Raw genomic sequence first — 20,151 nt, 5'->3', positions numbered from 1 at the left:
TTTTCAATGGAAAAGTTATACATATACACAGTAGAAACTTCAAAAAGATATAGTGTAGAAAATTAAGATTTCCAAAAGACAATTGGTTGTTTCTAGTTTCTTGTATATCCCTATAGAAATAGTCTATGCTTTAAAAATACAAATTAGAGCATATTATGTCTTCTATGCTCTTTTGAAACAATGTATCTTGGAGATTTTTTCCTATTATTAGACATAAAATTACCTTATTAATTTTCTACAGTAGGGATATACTCCCAGGTATTTGGACAATATCGTATTTATGAATATTTTTTCTTGGTTGTTTCTTAAAGTTGCCACAAATATCTTTTAACATATCTTTGTGTACAGGTGCAAATATATCTTATGGATGACTTTTAGAAATGGTATTGTTGGGTCAAAGGGTATGAATATTTAAAATTTTGGAAAATAACAGATACTGGAAAATTGCTTTTTGAAAATGTTTATAATCTCACCAATAGTGTATGAGAGTGCCTCCTTCCCTACAACCTTGCTCACTTAGGGTACTATTGAATTTTTAAACCTTGGTTAATTTGAGAGAGAAAACTTTTTTCATTTGCATTTTTTAAAATTATGAGTCCAACTGAGAAATAATACTACTTAAAAATTAAAGGCTAACAATGAGACAGAATTTGAGAAATCATCTTTGACTTGGCTCTCTTTTGGGAGAGGGGTCCCAGGGAATTTGTTAGAGGAATACGTTTATGTTTAAAGGGTTCTTACATAACATGTAGCAATAAACTATTTTAACAAGAGGCAGTTTCATAGATAGGTTTCATTTTTCAAAAAGGGGAAGAAACACCATTCTGTGGCTTGATGTGGGTTTGTCAGTTATTGCCTCCCCCCTTCTGGGACTTCCCACTCTTCTTTAGCACAAATCAGACTTGAGCAAAAACAACTTTTTCCATAGGATCAGTTATAAAAAGAATGGCAAGGGCAACGACCGACTTAGTTTATTGGTTTTATCAGGGAAAGTAGACTCACCAAAGGCTTGCGAACACTTCTGGTCAAAGCACTGGCTGGCTTATTCATCTCTATATGGTCAATCGTGGTATTTCTCCAGGACCAAAGGCACGGACTGGTTAGTGAAGGTAAGCAAAAGAGGCAACAAACCCTATGACTGTGAACTCTGTCATTTCTCTTCTCACCCTTTCTTCACCCTTTATCAGCAAAACTCAGATCCAATCTCATGACATCTAAAATGCTTTTCTCATTTACCAGGTCAGAAGTGAGTGGGAATGTAAGCAAATATTCAATGGAGTTAGACAATGAAGAGAAATTAAGCCAAACACTCCACTTCTCTTACCTTAGGCTCACATTTTGGACATTTCTAAAACTTTTTACTTAAAATTTTGACTGATATGATCAAGTATTTGTTATGTCACTTCTTTAGTCACTGTTTGCTAATTTCTACATAGGTTTAGCATCTGCGTTTTTTAAAGAAGGCCTAAAAACCTAAGCAGAATTTTGCAGGGACAGAACAACTCAAATTTGGTCACAGGAACATAGTTTTAGAGATGAATACAATGACAATAAATTCCAGTGTGACTCTCAATTATTTGCTGGATGAAGTTGTGATAAGTGTTTTTCTGTGTGGCAGGATATACGCTAAGTAAATGTGATTGACAGTGATGAGGCTTTTCAAATTGCCATCTGGGTGATTTGGGAAAAGTCTCCCTGTTGGTATTAAAGACAGTACATGCACAAGTGAGCTTTTGCTTGAATTATCTTTAGATCTGCTCATTCTTATTTTGAGCACATCTTTATGTGCTTGAATATAAACTTGGTTTGACCAGAATATTCATACTCATATTTTTAGATCATTTTTGTGTACGTCAGTTGTAAGAAGCTCGTGTTTCTGAGCTTGAGAAGCTTTCTGGAGGAGTGGAGAGTATTTCAAATTTGTGTAAAACATTCATATTATAATGGTAATTTGGGGGATCTACACATGTGAGCTAATTTTATTATTTCAGAGCAAAGTGATGTTTTCAATAGTTATTTCAAGTTACTAGAACATTTCCAACCATAGACCTAATGATTATTTTAGATATATAAGATATTGTCCCTCTGAGCTCTTCATAAGTACAATAGAATGTAAATTTCCCTTCATTAACTAACTGTAGTTACTTTCCTTCCAATTTTTTTTTGCAAAGTTTCAATCCTATTGAAAAATGGAAAAAATACTTCAACGAACAAACGTTTCTATCAATGAACACACGTTCAATAGTGCAATGCACACACGTTTCTAGTAATCACTTGTAGCATTTCATCACATTTATTTTTTCTCCTGCTATGTCTCTCTCTCTCTCTGTACATATACATAAACACACACATACACAGGTTGTTTTTTTTTCCTGAACTATTTGAAAGTATATTGTTGATTTCAGGACAGTACCCTCAAATTTTTGACCCATATCTCCTAAGAAAAAGAGTAATCTTCTACATGACTATAATGCTAAGGAAATTTAATCTTAATACTATTATCTAATAGTTGATCCATATTCAAATTTCTCTAATTATCCACATGTCCTCTAGAGAGTTTTTTAATTCAGGATTCAGTCTTGCATTGCATTTGGTTGATATGCTTACAGTTAAGTAAATGTTAATGGTAATAGCCATAATTAACAATATAATTAACAATTAAGAATTATAACACCAAGGAGATTTAGTATCAATTCTATCATGATTGCTTTTCTTATTTTTTCGTCCTTTCATTAGTATCAAAATACTTTTAAAGTAATTCTAAGTGATCATAAGCTTTCATTTTTCTGTTTGTGAGACATAAAGACAGGATATGAAGAAAAATCCAAACTATGACAAAAATATATTTACTAATATATCTGCATCAAAATTTATATTTTCTGAAATAAGGAAATTTATATCCAGATAAAGCCCCTGAAAGTAGCTGTTCCCTTTGTTCATAAGAATCTAAGTAGAACTGAACAGAAATTTACTTGCTGATGTTAATATGGAAAACAGAGGCCTTTTGACTTATGATTATTTTAGCCATCAAATTAGACTTTTGGGAACTAACTCATTAAGTAAGAATCACTTCATGTTTGACAGAGGAATCGGTAATCCCAAATTATATGTTTTATAACAGGAAATGAAACAAAATAAGGAATATTTTAGAACCTCCATCAACAAATGCCACAGAATATGAAATAACAGGAACATAAACCAAGGTGTATGATTAAGTGAATGGTTATTTTCAGCTCTAAAGAACATGTTACTTTCAAGATAAGAGTCAGGAAAATGCAGGAGATCCAAAGAAACACCTTGTTTGGGTAAAGTTCTTGTATTATGCATTGGAAAAAAATCCTGATGTAACATAGATTTAGTTCCATTATTATAACTAGATTAAGAACAAAGTAATATTCAAGTTTTTCAATGATAACCTTTCAGTGGTTTATTTACAAGTCCCCCAAATCAAGATCTTTAAAAAATATAGATTGGAATGAAAGGATCTAAAATTTAGATTATAGGGGAAATAAAGAGATGAAATAGAGTATTTTGGGGATGGAGGCATTATGAAAAAATAACATTTCCGTTATATCACCTACATATAATCTTAACAAGACAGCTTGCTTCACTATAAATATGAGGCAAAAATAAATGTGCTCATCTGATTGGAAAATTAAAAAAAATAATAGTGTATTGAAGAATATCAGTGGAAACAGTTAATTTTAGACACTGATGGTGAGAGAATAAATTGGCCCAGGCTACTTGAAAGACAATTCAGTTTCTCCAAATCTGACCTGGGAAAACATTCCTGGAGGCACATGAAGTGATTGCACATAGTCAACAAGCAAGAAAAACCTTCATGTCTACTATGAGAAATTATTTGCTAACATAAGTTGTGCCTGTTATTTTCCATGAAAAGGCAGACCTATATAAGCAGGCATGCTGACAGGTGGGAACTAAACTGCACCCCAACTAGCTAGGTTCAAGATCATCTATGAAACAGACAATAACATTTTCCTGTCCCTATTTCTGTGACATTACATACTATGATGCCCTGAGGCAGTCCCATCCAGTGCCTCCATTTTTATGTGGCTATGGAGGTCTTCTCTGCACTGTCTCAACCACCTAGCTTCTCAGAAGTCTTAGTTCGCATACATGCAAACTGTCTTTTCAAGGACAGGATCTCTTCTGCCACCGCATCATCCCCCAATACCCCCACTTCCTACCAATCCTCCATCTTCCTGCTTTTCTTTTGCTATTGCCAGTTACTCCATTTAAAGGACTGTCTGATGATTTATTTCACTGTTCAAGGTAGCAGCTGGATTTTGCTGAGGTTCTGTGCAATCCTGATAAATATATTGGGGTAGGAGAGACAAGAACTTAGAATTTCTTTCTAATTTAGGGGCAAGGATTTTGAATGGATGGCCAGGGGCTCTGGAATGTTGAGATATGAGACTTGATGGGTGGTGGTGCAGTGGGGATGGATAGGGAAACAGGGTCTCGGACAGAGGAAGAAGGGCATGAATGCCTGGGTTGGGCATGGGGTGTGGGTGAACTGGGAGGAGTCCAACATGGCTGGGGTCCTGGGTTCTGTGAGAACAGGCAGAGATTGAGATGAAGAAGGCAGATAAGAACTATGTATCATGAGGGCCTAACATGTGTGGACTTTATCCTGGAGGTAATGGGGAGCTGTTGATATTTAAACAGGGTATCTGTAATATTAAATTACCCTGTGGTTGTAAAGTTAAGGGGAAGGCAATGCCAGGCTACAGCAGTGGGAATAGTTAAGGAAAGTGGTCATATGGTTAGATTAAAAGAGCAGACTAATGTGGATGAACCTAGAGGCCATCACAGAGAGTGAAGTTAGAAAAACAAATATCATAAATCAATGCACATATATGGAATCTAGAAAGATGGTACTGAGGAACCTATTTGCAGGGTAGAAATAGAGGCTCAGATATAGAAAACAGATATGTAGACACAGTGGGGTAAAGAGAAGGTGGAATGAATTGAGAGAGTAGCATTGACATATATACACTGTGTGTGTGTGTGTCCAACTCTTTGCGAACCCAAGGACTGGAGCCCGCTAGGCTCCCCTACCATGTATAAAAAAGACAGCTAGTGGGAAGCTGCTGTATACACACGGAGTTCAGCTCCATGCTCTGTGATGACCTAGAAGGGTGGGAGGTGGGGAGGGGGGCGGGGAGGGAGGCTCAAGAGGGAGGAGATATATGTATACATATAGCTGATTCATGCTATTGTACAGCAGAAACCAAATACTACGTTGTAAAGCAATTATCCTCCAAGTAAAAACACTTTTTAAAGAAAAAAATTTTTCAGAAAGAGCAGAATAGAAATTATTTCTGTATCTCAAAGACATATGAACACTGATACACAACTGACTCAAGCATGTAGCCCTGTGGGGTGGGCACTGGCTGTATTCTTAGCTTTTCTTTCTATATTTCACTGCATCTTCCTTCCCTTCCTCGGCAACGGTTGTTATTACAACAAGAGTCGGGATGGTACCCTTTTCCTGGAAGGACTAATTGTTTCTCATGACTGTGCAATATTAACTGCTCTCAACTATGCATTAGTGTAATGTTTTAAGAATAGACCACACACTTTGGGGTTAGAAAATCTGAACTTGAATCTTGCCTCTACTACTTACTTGCTTTGTGATCTTGGGAAGGTCATTTGTCCTTTTTTTTTTTTTTTTTAAGAAAGTTACCTATGTTAATTGGATGTTCTTTTATTTTTATTTTCTTTTTTTTCCATTTATTTTTATTAGTTGGAGGCTAATTACTTTACAATATTGTAGTGGTTTTTGCCATACATTGACATGAATCAGCCATGGATTTACATGTATTGTCCTATCTTAATCTCAGTTTTCTCATTTGGAAAACCTGGATAATGATAATATCTAACAGTGCAGTGCTACTGGAAGTTTAGGGGTAATGGCTGGAAAGCACCCAACACAACTATTGTGTCCTATCCCAATTACTGCACCTGCTTTTCAATTTAGGTCAAGGATAGGCAAGCCATAACCTGTGGGTCAAATTGGCCCTTTGTCTGTTTTTGTAAATAAAGTTTTACTGGAACACAGCCACACCCATTTGTTTACATGCTGTCTCTCACTGCTATCCTGCTATGATGGCCAAGTTGAGTGGTTGTGACAGACACCTAAAATATTAAATATTCGGCCTTTTATAGAAAAAGTTTTCTGAACCCTAAGTTGGGTTTTTCCAAACATTTCCTCTTACCAGTTTCTTCCCTCTTGAATTTTTCTCTTTAAATCCATGCTTGTGTTATTTGAAGGTAAATTAAAAGTATGTCTATGTACAGAGTTATAATGACAGTTTTCTGAAAAGTGTTAATATAGAAGGAAGAATTCATATTACAATTTCTTCTGAAATCCAAGTAAATGATTTAACAACGTGCTGCACTTCAGTACATATTTCTAAGTTGTGAATTTGCACAGCAGGTTAATTTTGGTATTCCCCTGTCTGGTAATGATTAATGGAGGCTAAATTTGTCTAGAACATCTCATCTGCAAATGTCCTTGAAAGTCTTTTCCTTCACACTTCAAAAATTTTTTTTTCTTTTTATTTTGGTTTGGGGTAGAGCTGATGAACAATGTTGTGACAGTTTCTGGGGAGCAGTGAAGGGACTCAGCCATACATACACATGTATCCATTTTCCCTCAAACTCTTACTCAGTCATGGAAAATTCCAGATGTATCTCGGTCTCTATCTTTTCTATGATGAGAAATAAAAATTCAAGTGATAAAATATCTTTGAACAATTGAAATAATCCATTGACTTAAGTTTTACCATCTTGGATAAAATTAAGTCAAATATTTATTTGAAGTACATCTTTTTAATAACTTTGAAGGGTGAGGTCTTCTAAAAATTTTGTAATTACTGAAGCTTATTAAGAAAAATGCCAACAATTAATCAAAATAAACCCAAATAACTTTCTCTCTTTTAAAATTTTAAGATATCATGATACATAGTACTATTTTAATTCTGGTGGTACATTAAAGGGTTTTTATAAAGATCAAATGAGTTAACATATGTATAATTTAGGAGTTTCACACATTACTCTCCACAGCTTGAGAAAAATCTTGCAAAAGCTGCTCTAGCATGCTCTCTGCTGCCCTCTGCTGCTCATTTTCAGAAATGGATTTTGATTCTGAGTAATACCTCCGGCTTCCTGATGGCTAAGCGGTAAAGAATCTGCCTGCAATGCAGAAGATGCAGGAGACACAGGTTCGATCCCTGGGTCAGAAAGACCCCTTGGAGGAGGGCATGGAAACCCACTCGAGTGTTCTTGCCTGGAGAATCCCATGGACAGAGGAGCCTGGTGGGCTACAGCCCATAGTGTCGCAAAGAGTCGGACACAACTGAAGCATGCACATATGCAATGCTTACCTCACTTATTTTCTTCTCTTAATATAGTCAAAAGCCCATGCAATATTAAAGTTTGAGGGGATTCTATAATTCAATCCCACATTCTCAGTTTACGGATAAAAAGTTGAGTCTCTGAGAGGTTAAGTGACATGCAAGCGTGGGCTCTGTTTCCTTTCCTTTTTTTGTCCATGCTGTGAAGCTTGTGGGACCTTAGCTCCCCAACCAGGGACTGAACCCAGGTCCTCTGTAGTGGAATGGTGGAGTTCTAACCATTGAACTACCAGGGGATTCTAGCAGACTCTGTTTTCTGACTGATCAGCATTTGAATGCCTGCTGGTTATGGACATAGTACTTAATTTTGATACACAGAAAATGAGAATAGTACCTACACCTTTGAATTTTTGTGAGGATTCATTGATTTAGTACATAAAAGGCACTTAGAACAGTGTCTGGGTTGTAGCTAGTGTAAATGCTAGTCCTGTTATAGACCTGCCATTAACTAGACTGAAAACCACAGCAAGATCAGGACTAGAATTCTAGTCTCTTGACTACTAGTTCAATAGTTTCTTTTTTGAGTCTGCATAGCAACCAAATTTTACCTTCCAATGTCCAATGTGGATTTTTAGTATGTGACCTGCTCACGTTGGAAGTTCTTGTAGTTTCTGTGACACTATCGACACTGCAGAGCTTGTTGTGGCTCATTACTCCTTGTACTGTTCAAGGCAGGTTTCCCACAGAAATTATTACCCCTACAAGCTCCTCAAGCCTCCAGATAGAAAATCCTGCAGCCCACACTTGGGAGACGACGTCACTGTTGACAGACAGTAAGCCTTCTAATGAGTTCCCTGCTTGAATCTCCAGTGCACGGTTAGACACCTGCACTCAGTTACCCCGCGTCTGACTCAAGACGAACTGAAGTAAGCCCATCAGCTCCTTTCCTGGCTCCTTCTCCTGATCTCTCCACTTTGGTCAATGCTTGTGTCAACTGTCAGCATGCCTAGGGGCAGTTACTTCTGACTCCTCTCTCTTCTTCACTACCAAGTCCAGGAGTCATGGCCTCTCAAGTTCATTGCTTCTCTTCCTTTTCTGCTTCCTTCCTCTTGGCTCCTGCCCCTGAACAGCTCAGGTGGGCATGAATCCAGAAGCTCCTAACCTGGGTCCTGGACTCCAATTTCATTCTGCTGACATTCACCTTGCCCTTTATTCATAGATATCATGCCTTGAAAAACCTTGGTTACGTTCCAGAGGTTTGTATTGCCTTCAGCGTAAACTTAAAGTCCTCAGCCTTGCATGTCCCAATATACCTCCCTGACCTTTTCTCTCACTCCTTTCTCAGGAATTTGTTTTTTTAGGCATGGGTGTCTCTGTCCCTTGGTATTAGGACACATTTTCTGCTTTTCCATCATTGAGCTTACCACTGTACTGGTCTGCCTTGGGCCCTATGGTAGGGCTCTTATTCTACCAGAATTAAGGTATCAACAAAGCTCTCAGCCCATGATAAATAGGGCAAAGAGGCTTTTATGTGTGTGTTAGTTGCTCAGTCACATCCGGCTCTTTATGACCCCATGGCATATATATAGCCCGCCAGGCTCCTCTGTCCGTGGGATTTCCCAGGCAAGAATACTGGAGTGGGTTGCCATGCCCTTCTCCAGGGGATCTTCCTGACTCAGGGATCGAATCCAGGTATTGGCCATTACTCAAAACAAAATCCACTTCCTTCACTACTGTGAACGAGCAGAGGTTATCTGGAGAACTTATACACATCAGCCACATAAAATGAGAGAAGAATCTACTATAATTTTTTTAATATGAAAAGAAATGTGATAAACAGGTGATTTGGGATAATGGCTGAATGGGAACAAGGGGGACTCAAGAATGATTTTGCATTATCACCTTGATGATCTTCTAAGTCTGTGTTGTCCAATATCTTAGCCACGTGGTATTTTTAGTTTCAATTAAATGAAGTTAATTAATTAGTGAAATTCAGTTTCATTAGCCACATTTCAAGTGCTTAATAGTCACATATGGCTGTTAATATTTTGGACAACACATATGAAGATCAATCTATCATCCCAGAAAATTCTGTTGGACTGCACTGGTCTAGATTTTTCATTTGCTTCTCTAAGTCATCTACCCCTGATCTACTGCTTTCCAGTTTCTAAAGTATAACTGCTCTAGTCTCTTCTCTTGTTCTCCCTTTTCTCATGTATTATATTTAAAAAAATAATTTACTGTTGTTTTAGTGAAGTTTGGAGGGGGATAAAGAATACAGGTATATGTCTAATCCATTATTTTTCCTAAAATCCTTTGCTTTTCTCTCCCTCAGTGTGATCTTGCTTTTGGGCTCACATTCTGAGTAATCACAGTCACTTCAGGGGTCCCTCTGGCTTGGGCTGGCCTCTGAATTCCAGCTTGCTTCCATAAAGCCATAGCATCAGCTGGGGATGCTGGGGATGGGAGGGAGGTGGCGCAGTGGGGACATTTCTGGTTGTTTGTCACATAGTCACATGGGCATCCATGGTAAGTTCTCATCATTCATCTGGCCCTACAGCTATCATGTCTGCAATCTGCCCATCCCCAGTGGAGGTTTTTTCACCAGGTTTGCAGGCTCTGGGCAGCATGCTGGTACCTAAGCAGACTTCACAATGCAGCCTTTAGGACGGTCCACCCAGGCATTCCACTTGGTTGGTTTTCCTCCTGCTCCTCAGGTTCTACACGGGGGTTAGGGCACAGGCCTCATCTACTCAGGGCTCCCCTAATCTGTCTGGCGCCATCCTCTTTCCCTCCACAGGGATTCCATCCACCGAGTCTATTGTTGATATGTCAATATGATGCCCTAAGTCATTTGGTAGTGGCTTAGTTGCTAAGTTGTATTCAACTCTTGCAACCTCATGGACTGTAGCCCACCAGCCTCCTCTATCCATGGATTTCCCAGAGAAGAATACTGGAGTGGGTTGCCATTTCCTTCTCCAGTGGATCTTTCCAACCCAGGGATCGAACCCGGGTCTCCTGCATTGCAGGCAGATTCTTTACCACTGAGCCACTTGGCTCAGTGACCGAGCCGCCAGTCATTTAGGGTTCTGGATTCTGAAGGGTAAAAGCTCAGGTTATGGAATGTCAAAATTCATTTCTCTAAAACTATGATTTCTACCAAGACTTTCTAAAGATTCTTTAGTAACTCAAAAGCTGGGAGATGTGGTTTTGCTCTGATTTCCCACAAAGATAGTCTTAGGTCCTGAAGGTAGAAGACCCCACTTGCAATCTGGGTGGAGTGAAGTGGGAGGGTCATGAGGTAACTACATCACTAGGAAGCCTTAGGATAAACTTTCTTGCTCTGTTAATTATCTTCTCATGTATAGAAGATTTGCCTTTTCACCTGGATGTTCAGTTTGTTAAGAACAGAACCACACAAGTTTTTTTTGGAAAGAACATTTTCTTACTGTTATAAGTGTGTCCAGCATCTAAGAATCGCTTCACGGATGTGTTGAAGACCTTTAACTTTGTAGCTTCATAGTACATGCCAGTGCCTGGAATACAGTAAACATTTAAATCATTAATAAATCTTCTGAACATATTTTGGAATAGTCCCCCCTAAAAGAAATAAACATTGAGAACATTGGTGGTTGTGGTTGAGTCACTAAGGCATGCCCAGCTCTTTTCGAGCCCATGGACTGTAGCCCATCAGACTCCTCTGTCCATGAGATTTCCCAGCAAGAATACTGGAGTGGGTTGCCATTTCCTTTTCCAGGGGATCTTCTCATCCCAGGAATATTCCTGCATTGGCAGGTGTATTCTTTGCTGCTTGAGCCCCTTGGGAAGCCCCGAGCCTATCCTGCTGCTGCTGCTGCTGCTAAGTCGCTTCAGTCGTGTCTGACTCTGTGCGACCCCATAGACGGCAGCCCACCAGACTCCCCTGTCCCTGGGATTCTCCAGGCAAGAACACTGGAGTGGGCTGCCATTTCCTTCTCCAATGCATGAACAGTGAAAAGTGAAAGTGAAGTCGCTCAGTCGTGCCTCACTCTTAGTGACCCCATGGACTGCAGCCTACAGGCTCCTCCATCCATGGGAGTTTCCAGGCAAGAGTACTATTCTAGTCACCTTAGAATCCAGTGACAACTGCTGACAGTGGGAGGGGGCGGGTGCAGGCAGAGGAAAAGCTCACAGTAAGAAAAGTTCCCTGGTAACTGGGGTAGAGGTAAACACGTCAGTCAGACACAGGAACATTTCCAGGACATACAGTAAAAACTAGGACGGAGAGAGCAAGAAAGCCATCCTGGGCAGCAAAGGGAGATGAAGGCTTCATGGTCCTTAATGACAGGTTGACAGTGAATTAATTTCATACCCTGCCACTGCTGTTCATTATTTCATTCAAGTTAAGGATCCTTTGATTTCCTCCTCAAGGCAGACAACTGCGCTAGCTCCCAAGAATAAAATACGATGATGAGCAAGATATAGCTCTCATTTTCAGTAGAATCTGCCACCAATTCTCTCATTTTTCCATAACCCACTAGTGATGCTGCTTCCACAGTTTGCAGCTACTCAATCACTCTCCATTTCCTTCAAGCAGAAGGCAGATGCCCTTGCCCGACTCCCAAGGCCCTTTAGGATTCAACTTCAGTCAATATCCCCAGACCTCTCTGCTTAGGCTCAGTGTCTTATATATGCCATGTAAGGCCATCTCATCAATTTCTTATAACTCTGTGACTAGGGATGGAACTCCTAGGCTTCAGTTTATCTGAAATGCCACCTTCTCTGGGACATAGCCTGTCATCTCTCCTCCTTCACCCCAGGTTGTTACTCAGAAAGTTGTTGAAGGAGGGAACTGTGTCCATTTCATCTTTATACCTCCAGCACACGCCAGCACTCTGGTACCACAGCAGGCACAGAATGAGTAAGAGCTTGGGGAATGAATGAAATCAACTTATTTATTGCCCTTTACTTTTTTGATAGCACAGCTGTCCATTTGTGAGACTCCAATCTTCTTGTCCCCCATTGTAACTCACACACTCTCTTTCCAGAATGCTGTCAGAAGGCTATCTCAGTGGACTTGCGTACCGGAATGACATCCAATGGAATTATCCATCTTCTAATGAGCAAGTGGCTGAGGAAAAGGAAGAGGAGATGGAAGCCACAGCAGCTGACAGTCTTTCCTATTCCTCCGTGGATGAAACACAAGTCCAAAATCTCTATGTGAGCTGCAAATCCTCTGGCAAGATCATTTCTTCAGTGTATTCAAGAGAGAGCCAACATAGTAGAAATCCGAGAATCACGGTGCTGCAAACAAACCCCAATCCTGTGTATGAAAGCCCAAACTTGGCCGCAGTTGAACTATACAGAGACACCAGCAAAGAGACCTACTTGGTCCCACCTTCCTGCAAGAGTATCTGCAAGAATTACAATGACTTACAGATTGCAGGGGGCCAGGTGATGGCCATTAATTCAGTGACAACAGATTTCCCCTCTGAGGGCAGTTTTCAGTATGGTCCTTTGCTGAAATCATCTGAGATTCCTTTGTCCATGGAGGATTCCATGTCCACCCAGCCCAGCGACTTGCCACCCACCCCTATCCAGCGGTATTCATCCTACTGGAGAATAACCAGCATCAAAGAGAAAAACAGCCTGCAAATGCAGAAGCCTATTTCCAATGCGGTACTGAATGAATACCTGGAGCAGAAGCTGGTGGAGTTGTATAAGCAGTACTTTATGGACACTGGGTTTCATGACAGTTCACCTACCCAGATTCTGGCATCTGAACTCATCATGACAAACGTGGACCAAATCAGTATTCAAGTCTCTATAGAGAAGAACCTGGAGATCTCGAAAGCCAGGGATATCGTCATTAACCGCCTATTACAGTATGGGTCAACCGAAATCAGCACACCGAGTCTCCATATTTCTCAGTATAGCAACGTGAATCCATAGAGAGGGTGCTTCCACTGCTCTTTCTCAACTACTCAAATCCTAAGCAACAAGTATTCATTTATTCTGAGAATGTGCAGGAAGGGGTTGGCAAGGGGTAGAGAAGAAAAGGTTGGTTGCAGGTCAGGTATGGATTAAGAGGAAATCTCATAATATTACACGTGAAGGAATGTGGGGAGAGGAGCTATAATGACTTCCAAGTGAGGGCTGTACAGCAACAAAGCAAAAATAAAAATGATCAAAAAAGATGGTATGATTCATATAAGGGAATACAGAAAAGGAAAAAGAAGACAAACCAAGTTAAGGATGCATACAATGTATGGAGAGTCCTTAAAAAACCACCATATGACTCAGCAATCCCACTCCTAGGCAAGTTCCCTGAGTAAACCAAAATTTAAAAAGACACACACATCCCACTCTTCATTGCAACACTATTTACAATAGCTAGAACATGGAAGCAACCTAGATGTCCATTGACAGATGAACAGATAAAGAAGTTGTGGTACATATACACAATGGAATATTACTCAGCCATAAAAAGGAACACATTTGAGTTGGTTCTAATGAGGTAGATGAACCTAGAGCCTATTATACAGAGTGAAGTAAGTCAGAAAGAAAAAGATAAAATATCATATATAAACACATATATATGGAATCTATAAAGATGGTACCAAAGAATTTATCTGCAGGGCAGCAATGGAAAAACAGACATAGAGAATAGACTTATGGACATGGGAAGAGGGGAGATGAGGGTGAGATGTATGGAGAGAGTAACATGGAAACTTCCATTACCATATGTGAAATAGATAGCCAACGGGAATTTGCTGTAGGAAACACAAACAGGGGCTCTGTATCAACCTAGAGGCATGGGATGGGGAGGGAGATGGGAGGGAGGTTCAAGAGGGAGGGGACATATGTATACCTATGGCTGATTCATGTTGATATTCGGTAGAAAACAACAAAATTCTGTAAAGAAATTATCCTTCAATTAAAATAAATAAATAAATTTAAAAAAGAAGAATGCACACCATGGCAAAACTAAAAGCCAAAAGTTTCAGGGTAGGGAGTTAAGCATCTGTTTGTCACCCAAGTAAAATCCTCGGAGTTGTTTCTTTTTGAAGGAAATGGACCACTGAAGGCTGCTATATTTGGGTAGAAAGACAGGTTCAAACAGCTTTCAAAAAATACATTTGTATCTATTTTCCCTATCCTGTGCCAGATCATTTAAAACTATATTCTTTATAAAGATGAAAATAGTAGCAAATTGCCATTGTGCTTTTATTTTTTTAATGATTACTTAGCTACAACCTCAAATATAGCCACTCAAATCTGATTCTGTTTACTGGGAGGATGAAGTTCTCTAAAAGGGAAAATACCACATATTGAACATTAAACTACTGCTTTATTTTGCCGTGTTTGATTTTCTTGGTGGTACTAAGCTTGAAAAGGAATTATGCATCTTATTTTTCCCATTTTTCTCTTCTTTTTCGACATGCTCTCTTGTCCCTTCTGGAGTCAGGAAGGGGTCTTCTGTATTCTCTTACAAGCTCTAGGATCTCATGGTGTCAAATTCTGTAAATTCATGCCCTAGAATGGTAGCTTCATGAGAGTCTCACTGCTCCACTTAATTTCTCTAATTCAAGGACTTGCAAATGATGACTCATTGGCCAAATCTAGCCTGCCACCTGTTTCTTTTACTGAGAGGGTTTCCCCGGTGGCTCAGTGGTAAAGAATCTGTTTATCAATGCAGGAGACACGAGTTCAATTCTTGAGCTGGGAAGATCCCCTGGAGGAAGGCATGGCAACCCACTCCAGAATTCTTGCCTGGAGAATCCCACTGGACAGAGGATCCTGGTGGGCTATAGTCCATGGGGTCACAAAGAGTTAGACACAATGTATCAATTAAACAACAGCACCAACAACAATCTGCATATAATACATTAGTTTCACATGTACAACATGATTTGCTATTTGCATATTATGAAACAACGACCACAATACACCTAGTTACATCCTTTGAACTCCTATGAGCTAAGAATTTTTTCAGCCATTTTAAAATAAAAGGAAGAATATTTTATGACATGAGAATTATGATATTCTAATTCAGTGTCCATTAAACAGGGCTTCATTGGAGCAAAGCCATATCTATTCATTTCTGTATTCTTTACGGCTGCTTTCACACTAGAAAGGCAAAGCTCAGTAAATGTCATGGAGAACATATGGCCAACAGAAGCCAAAAACACTATCTTTCCTTCCACAAAAGGTTTGCCTACCCGGCTCCACAGCAGTGCCCTGACCATACAATGGGTGATTGAGTTAATTCAGCCGCCTTGAGGAGGGTGACCGTGAGAGGGAGACTGGTGAGTTTATGGGGGCCTGTTGGGAACCTCTGTGAGGGAATGATGAAAGCCAAAGAGGTTTCCATAGATGCCTCAGCCACTTAAGGGAGCTCTTTGGTTGGGGTGGGCCTTCGGCAAAAACCATCACAATATTGTAAAGTAATTATCCTCCAATTAAAATAAATGTGCTGTGCTTAATCACTCAGTCATGTCTGACTCTTTGCAAACCCCTGGACTGTAGCTCGCCAGGCTCCTCTGTCCATGGGATTTCCCAGGTAAGAATACTAGAGTGGGTAACCATTCCCTTCTCCAGGGGATCTTCCCAATGCAGGGATTGAACCCAGGTCTCCCACATTGCAGGTGGATTCTTTACCAGCTGAGCTACCAGGGAACAAAATAAATAAATAAAGTTAAAAAATTGAGGGAGGTTCAAGAGGGAGGGGACATGTATATGTCTGATATATATACATATATGGCTGATTCACGTTGAGGTTTGACAGAAAAGGACAAAATTCTGTAAACCAATTATCCCTCAATTAAAAATAAGTAAATTTTAAAAAATAAACAAACAACAAGGATCTACTGTATAGCAGAAGAAACTCTACTCAATATTCTGTAATAACCTATATGAAAAGAACCTGAAAATGGAATGGATATATGTATATGTATACCCGAATCACTTTGCTGTATATTTAAACTAAAACAACATTGTAAATCAACTATACTCCAATATAAAATAAAATTTTTTCAAAACTAAAAAAAAAAAAAAAAAAAAAAAATTGTTCCAAATTGAAATGAGAGGGTTGGCTTTGGTTCTCCCGCTTGACCAGCAGGGGGCGCAACGGTAGCTGAAGTAATTCAGAGTCAAATTTCTCAAGGGGAAATCAGCTGGCAGCCTTCAGAAGCCAAACTCCTGGCAGCTCCTGGGAGAATGAGTTCCTCAACCAGGAGGAGGAATATGAAGCATAACAGCATCCTCTGTATTTTCCCAGTATTTGTAGGGTGAATTTTCTTTTTTAACAACATGTGGTATCATGTAAAAAATCTGGTTTTGAAATATTAATTCAGAAATGTTATCCACTGTTTTAAATAAATAATAGCCACTCTGCATTAATTAGGCTTCCCTCCTGGTGCAGTGGTAAAGAATCCACCCGCCAATGTGGGATACCTGGGTTCAATCCCTGGGGTGGGAAGATCCCCTGGAGAAGGGAATGGCTACCCACTCCAGTATTCTGGCCTGGAGAATTCCATGGAGAGAGGAGCCCGGTGGGCTAGTCCATAGGGTTGCAAGAGTCACAAATGACTTAGCGACTAAACAACAACAATGCATTAATTGCTTGCCATGGTGCCTGGCACCATGTTAGGCATTTTCTATGAATTTTATATAATTATCATAATAACCTCATGAGAGAGTATGCCTATTATTCCTCCACCCCTGCCTTTTTTTTTTTAAACACAGAGGAGCAAGCTGGGCTCAGAGCAGGTAAGTAATTTGTCCAAGGGCACACAGGCGGTAGTGGAACCAGATTTGAATATATTTCCATTTAAATGTAAAGTCCTGGTTCTTTTTTTTTTCCAATAAATTATTTCTTTTTATTTGACTGAATTAGGTCTTTATTGTGGCACGTGGGATCTTTTGTTGTGGTGTGAAGGCTCAGTAGTTGTGGTGCCCCAGCTTAGTTGCCCCATGGCATGTGGGATCCCAGTTCCCCAACCAAGGATCGAACTCATGTCCCCTGCATTGTGGACCAACAGGGAAGTCCCTAAAGTACTGGTTCTTAACTACTACCACCTATTCTTTTGTGGACCACCATCAGTTCAGTTCAGTCGCTCAGTCGTGTCTGACTCTGCAACCCCATGGACTGCAGCACGCCAGGCCTCCCTGTCCATCACCAACTCCCAGAATTTACTCAAGCTCATGTCATACCACCATCTGTCTCATTAAAGACTGGTTTTCTACTCCAAGGAAAAAATACCTTCTTTACCATTATGTTCTTTTCTTTATAGTGTTCTGTTTTGTAGTATTTACTTGCCCGTCTTCCTGCCTACAAATTGGAACTTTTGATTTATTCATTTGCTTCTCCATGTTCCAAGCAATACCTGCACACAGTTGGTAGCTGATTCATACATGTCAAGAGATAAACAAGTTTTGCTGTGTTGGATACCATGTCTGATGGCTGAATCGAAAGATCCATCAGTCTGAAAACTAGGTAATTTTGACTAGAAAAAAGTGCTATTCAGAGTTTCTCCTCAAGAAGAAAATTGAATAAGTGAGCTTAATTTCTTATAGCAGCTTAGTAAATGGTATAATAAAAACATGTTATAGTAATATTGCACATGTTTACCCTTTTGATAATTTGAGAAGTGACTTGTTACAAAGCAGACTGGTTCATTCTTTTTCAAATGAGCATTTATTTGATGCTGCTTTGGGGGAGCACTGTGTACTGATATGAAACATGCAGGGAAGACACGTGTGTGCATGTGTACAAACACAGAGGATTTGACCCCTTCTCTGTCACCTTGTTATCCTGGAGGGACCTGGCAAACAAGTAAGGAACAAGTAACAAAGCTGCTTGCTTAAGCAAGAACTTGGCAAAGTGGTACCAACAGGAAGGAATAGAGCAATCAATGATTCCAACTCAAGTGTGGTAAGTGCTGCAAAGGAGATGTGCTCAGGAGTGCTGGACAGTGGAGGGGCCCAGGGCCAAAGACTCCAAAGGGGAAGTGATGGTTTAAATTACTTTTGAAGAACGAGATAGGGTTGAGGTAGATGGATGGAAGGGGTGTTCTAAGCGGAGGTATGAAAGTGTCTGGAACGACAGTCAATGGCTGAAACCAGAGCTGAATGAATGAACGAATGAGCAGCATATTAACTACCCTTTGACACTGTAACAAATGACCACAAAATTCAGAGCTTAAAACAACACAAACGTATCTTACAGTCATATATGCCAGAAGTCCAAAGTCATTCTAGCTGGGTCAAAATCAACTTCTTGGTTGGTCTGCCTTCCTTCTGGAGGCTCTAGAATAAAACTGGTTCTCTAACTCTTTGGAACTCCTAGAGGCCAACCTTGTTCCTCAGCTCCTGACTGTGCACTGTTTTAACTTCCTCAGCCAGCATCACACCTCTGTCTCTCACCCTAAGCTTCCTGCCTTGCTTTTATAAGGACCTTATGAATAAATTGGCCCCACCTACATAATCGAGGCTAATGCATTCAGCCAACATAAGCAGGCAGTTGTGTGTATTAACAATAAGACATAATAAACAACAGCAATCTGAGTTTTGCTAACCTAGGATTTGACATTCAACAAATATAATTTGGATTATTTTCTTTTTCTATTGTATTGTCCATACAAAACCATCTGTCATGTTTTAGCTCCTCACATTTTAAATTCAGCTAAATTCAACAAATATTTACTGAGCATCAACTGTGATGCAAAGATGAGATTCACAGTCCCTGTATAAACAGCTCCTTTATGATGTAGTATCAAACCTTTTAAGCAAGGCACGCTGAACGTAGTAAGAATTGTGCAATGACTATTTAAGGCATGTTGAATCATTTTTCTTTCGATTTATACCAATTCAGTAGCTGCTGTTGTTGTTTAGTTGCTAAGACATGTTCGACTCTTTTACGACCCCACGGACTGTAGCCCACCAGGCTCCTCTGTCCACAAGATTTCCCAGACAAGAATAGTGGGGACTTCCCTGGTTGTCTAGTGGTTAAGACTCTCACTTCCACTGCAGGCAAGAATACTGGAGTGGGTTGCTGTTTCCTTCTTCAGAGGATCTTCCCGACCCAGGGATCAAACCCACATCTCACAGGCAGATTCTTTACCAGGGAAGCCCGTCCTTGCTTACCTCTATTTCTTTAGTTTTGGACTCTCAGGCATTATTACAGGGCTATGACTAGAATCTTCTTTACTAAGCACTCTGGGAAGTAAGGGAAGGGGTAGAGATGGGGTACCTTAAGTATGGACTTTAATAATCAGCCCTGGCTTTGACCTTGACTTGGCCTTAATCTCAGGGCTTCCCAGGTGGCACAGTAGTAAAGAATCCACCTGCCAATGCAGGAGACACAGGAGATGCGGGTTCGATCCCTGGGTCAGAAGATCCCCTGGAGGAGGGCATGGCAGCCCACTCCAGTATTCTTACCTGGAGAATCCCATGGACTGAGGAGCCTGGCGGGTCACAAGGAGTCATACACAATTAAGCAACTGAATGTATACACATACTCTGGCCTTAATCTCACTGCCCATTTGGTACTGAGACCTCTCCCCTCCTTCTCCAAGCCCTTACTTGTGTCTTTCTGTGTCCAATATCTTGGCAGGAACAACTCCAATATTGAAAGAAATGAGGTCAAGTAGAGTCTTTCAACATTTCACTGGAGACCTGTAGAGAATACTTGTTAAAGTTGTTTCTATGACTCACTAACTTTGGGGATTGGGAGGATGGGAAAAAGAAGACAAGTGAGTTTTACAAATTTACATGGCAAAGGTTTAAC

The 20,151-nt window shown here is 40.0% G+C and overlaps 1 protein-coding gene across 1 annotated transcript; it reads left to right on the top strand.

The window, feature by feature from the left end:
- The first annotated feature begins 848 nt into the window (after positions 1-848).
- Positions 849-15,847, top strand: TASL (TLR adaptor interacting with endolysosomal SLC15A4). The gene is made up of 2 exons (XM_020871047.2): positions 849-1,109; positions 12,410-15,847. Exon 2 carries the CDS (start codon positions 12,411-12,413, stop codon positions 13,311-13,313), a length of 903 nt encoding a protein of 300 aa, XP_020726706.1. The 5' UTR covers positions 849-1,109; position 12,410; the 3' UTR covers positions 13,314-15,847.
- Positions 15,848-20,151: the final 4,304 nt, after the last annotated feature.

This window comes from Odocoileus virginianus, chromosome X, assembly GCF_023699985.2.
Source record: "Odocoileus virginianus isolate 20LAN1187 ecotype Illinois chromosome X, Ovbor_1.2, whole genome shotgun sequence".
NCBI classification, from domain to species: Eukaryota; Metazoa; Chordata; class Mammalia; order Artiodactyla; family Cervidae; genus Odocoileus; species Odocoileus virginianus.
Note: the sequence above shows the minus strand (reverse complement) of the source record. Positions and strands in the feature narration are given on the sequence as shown.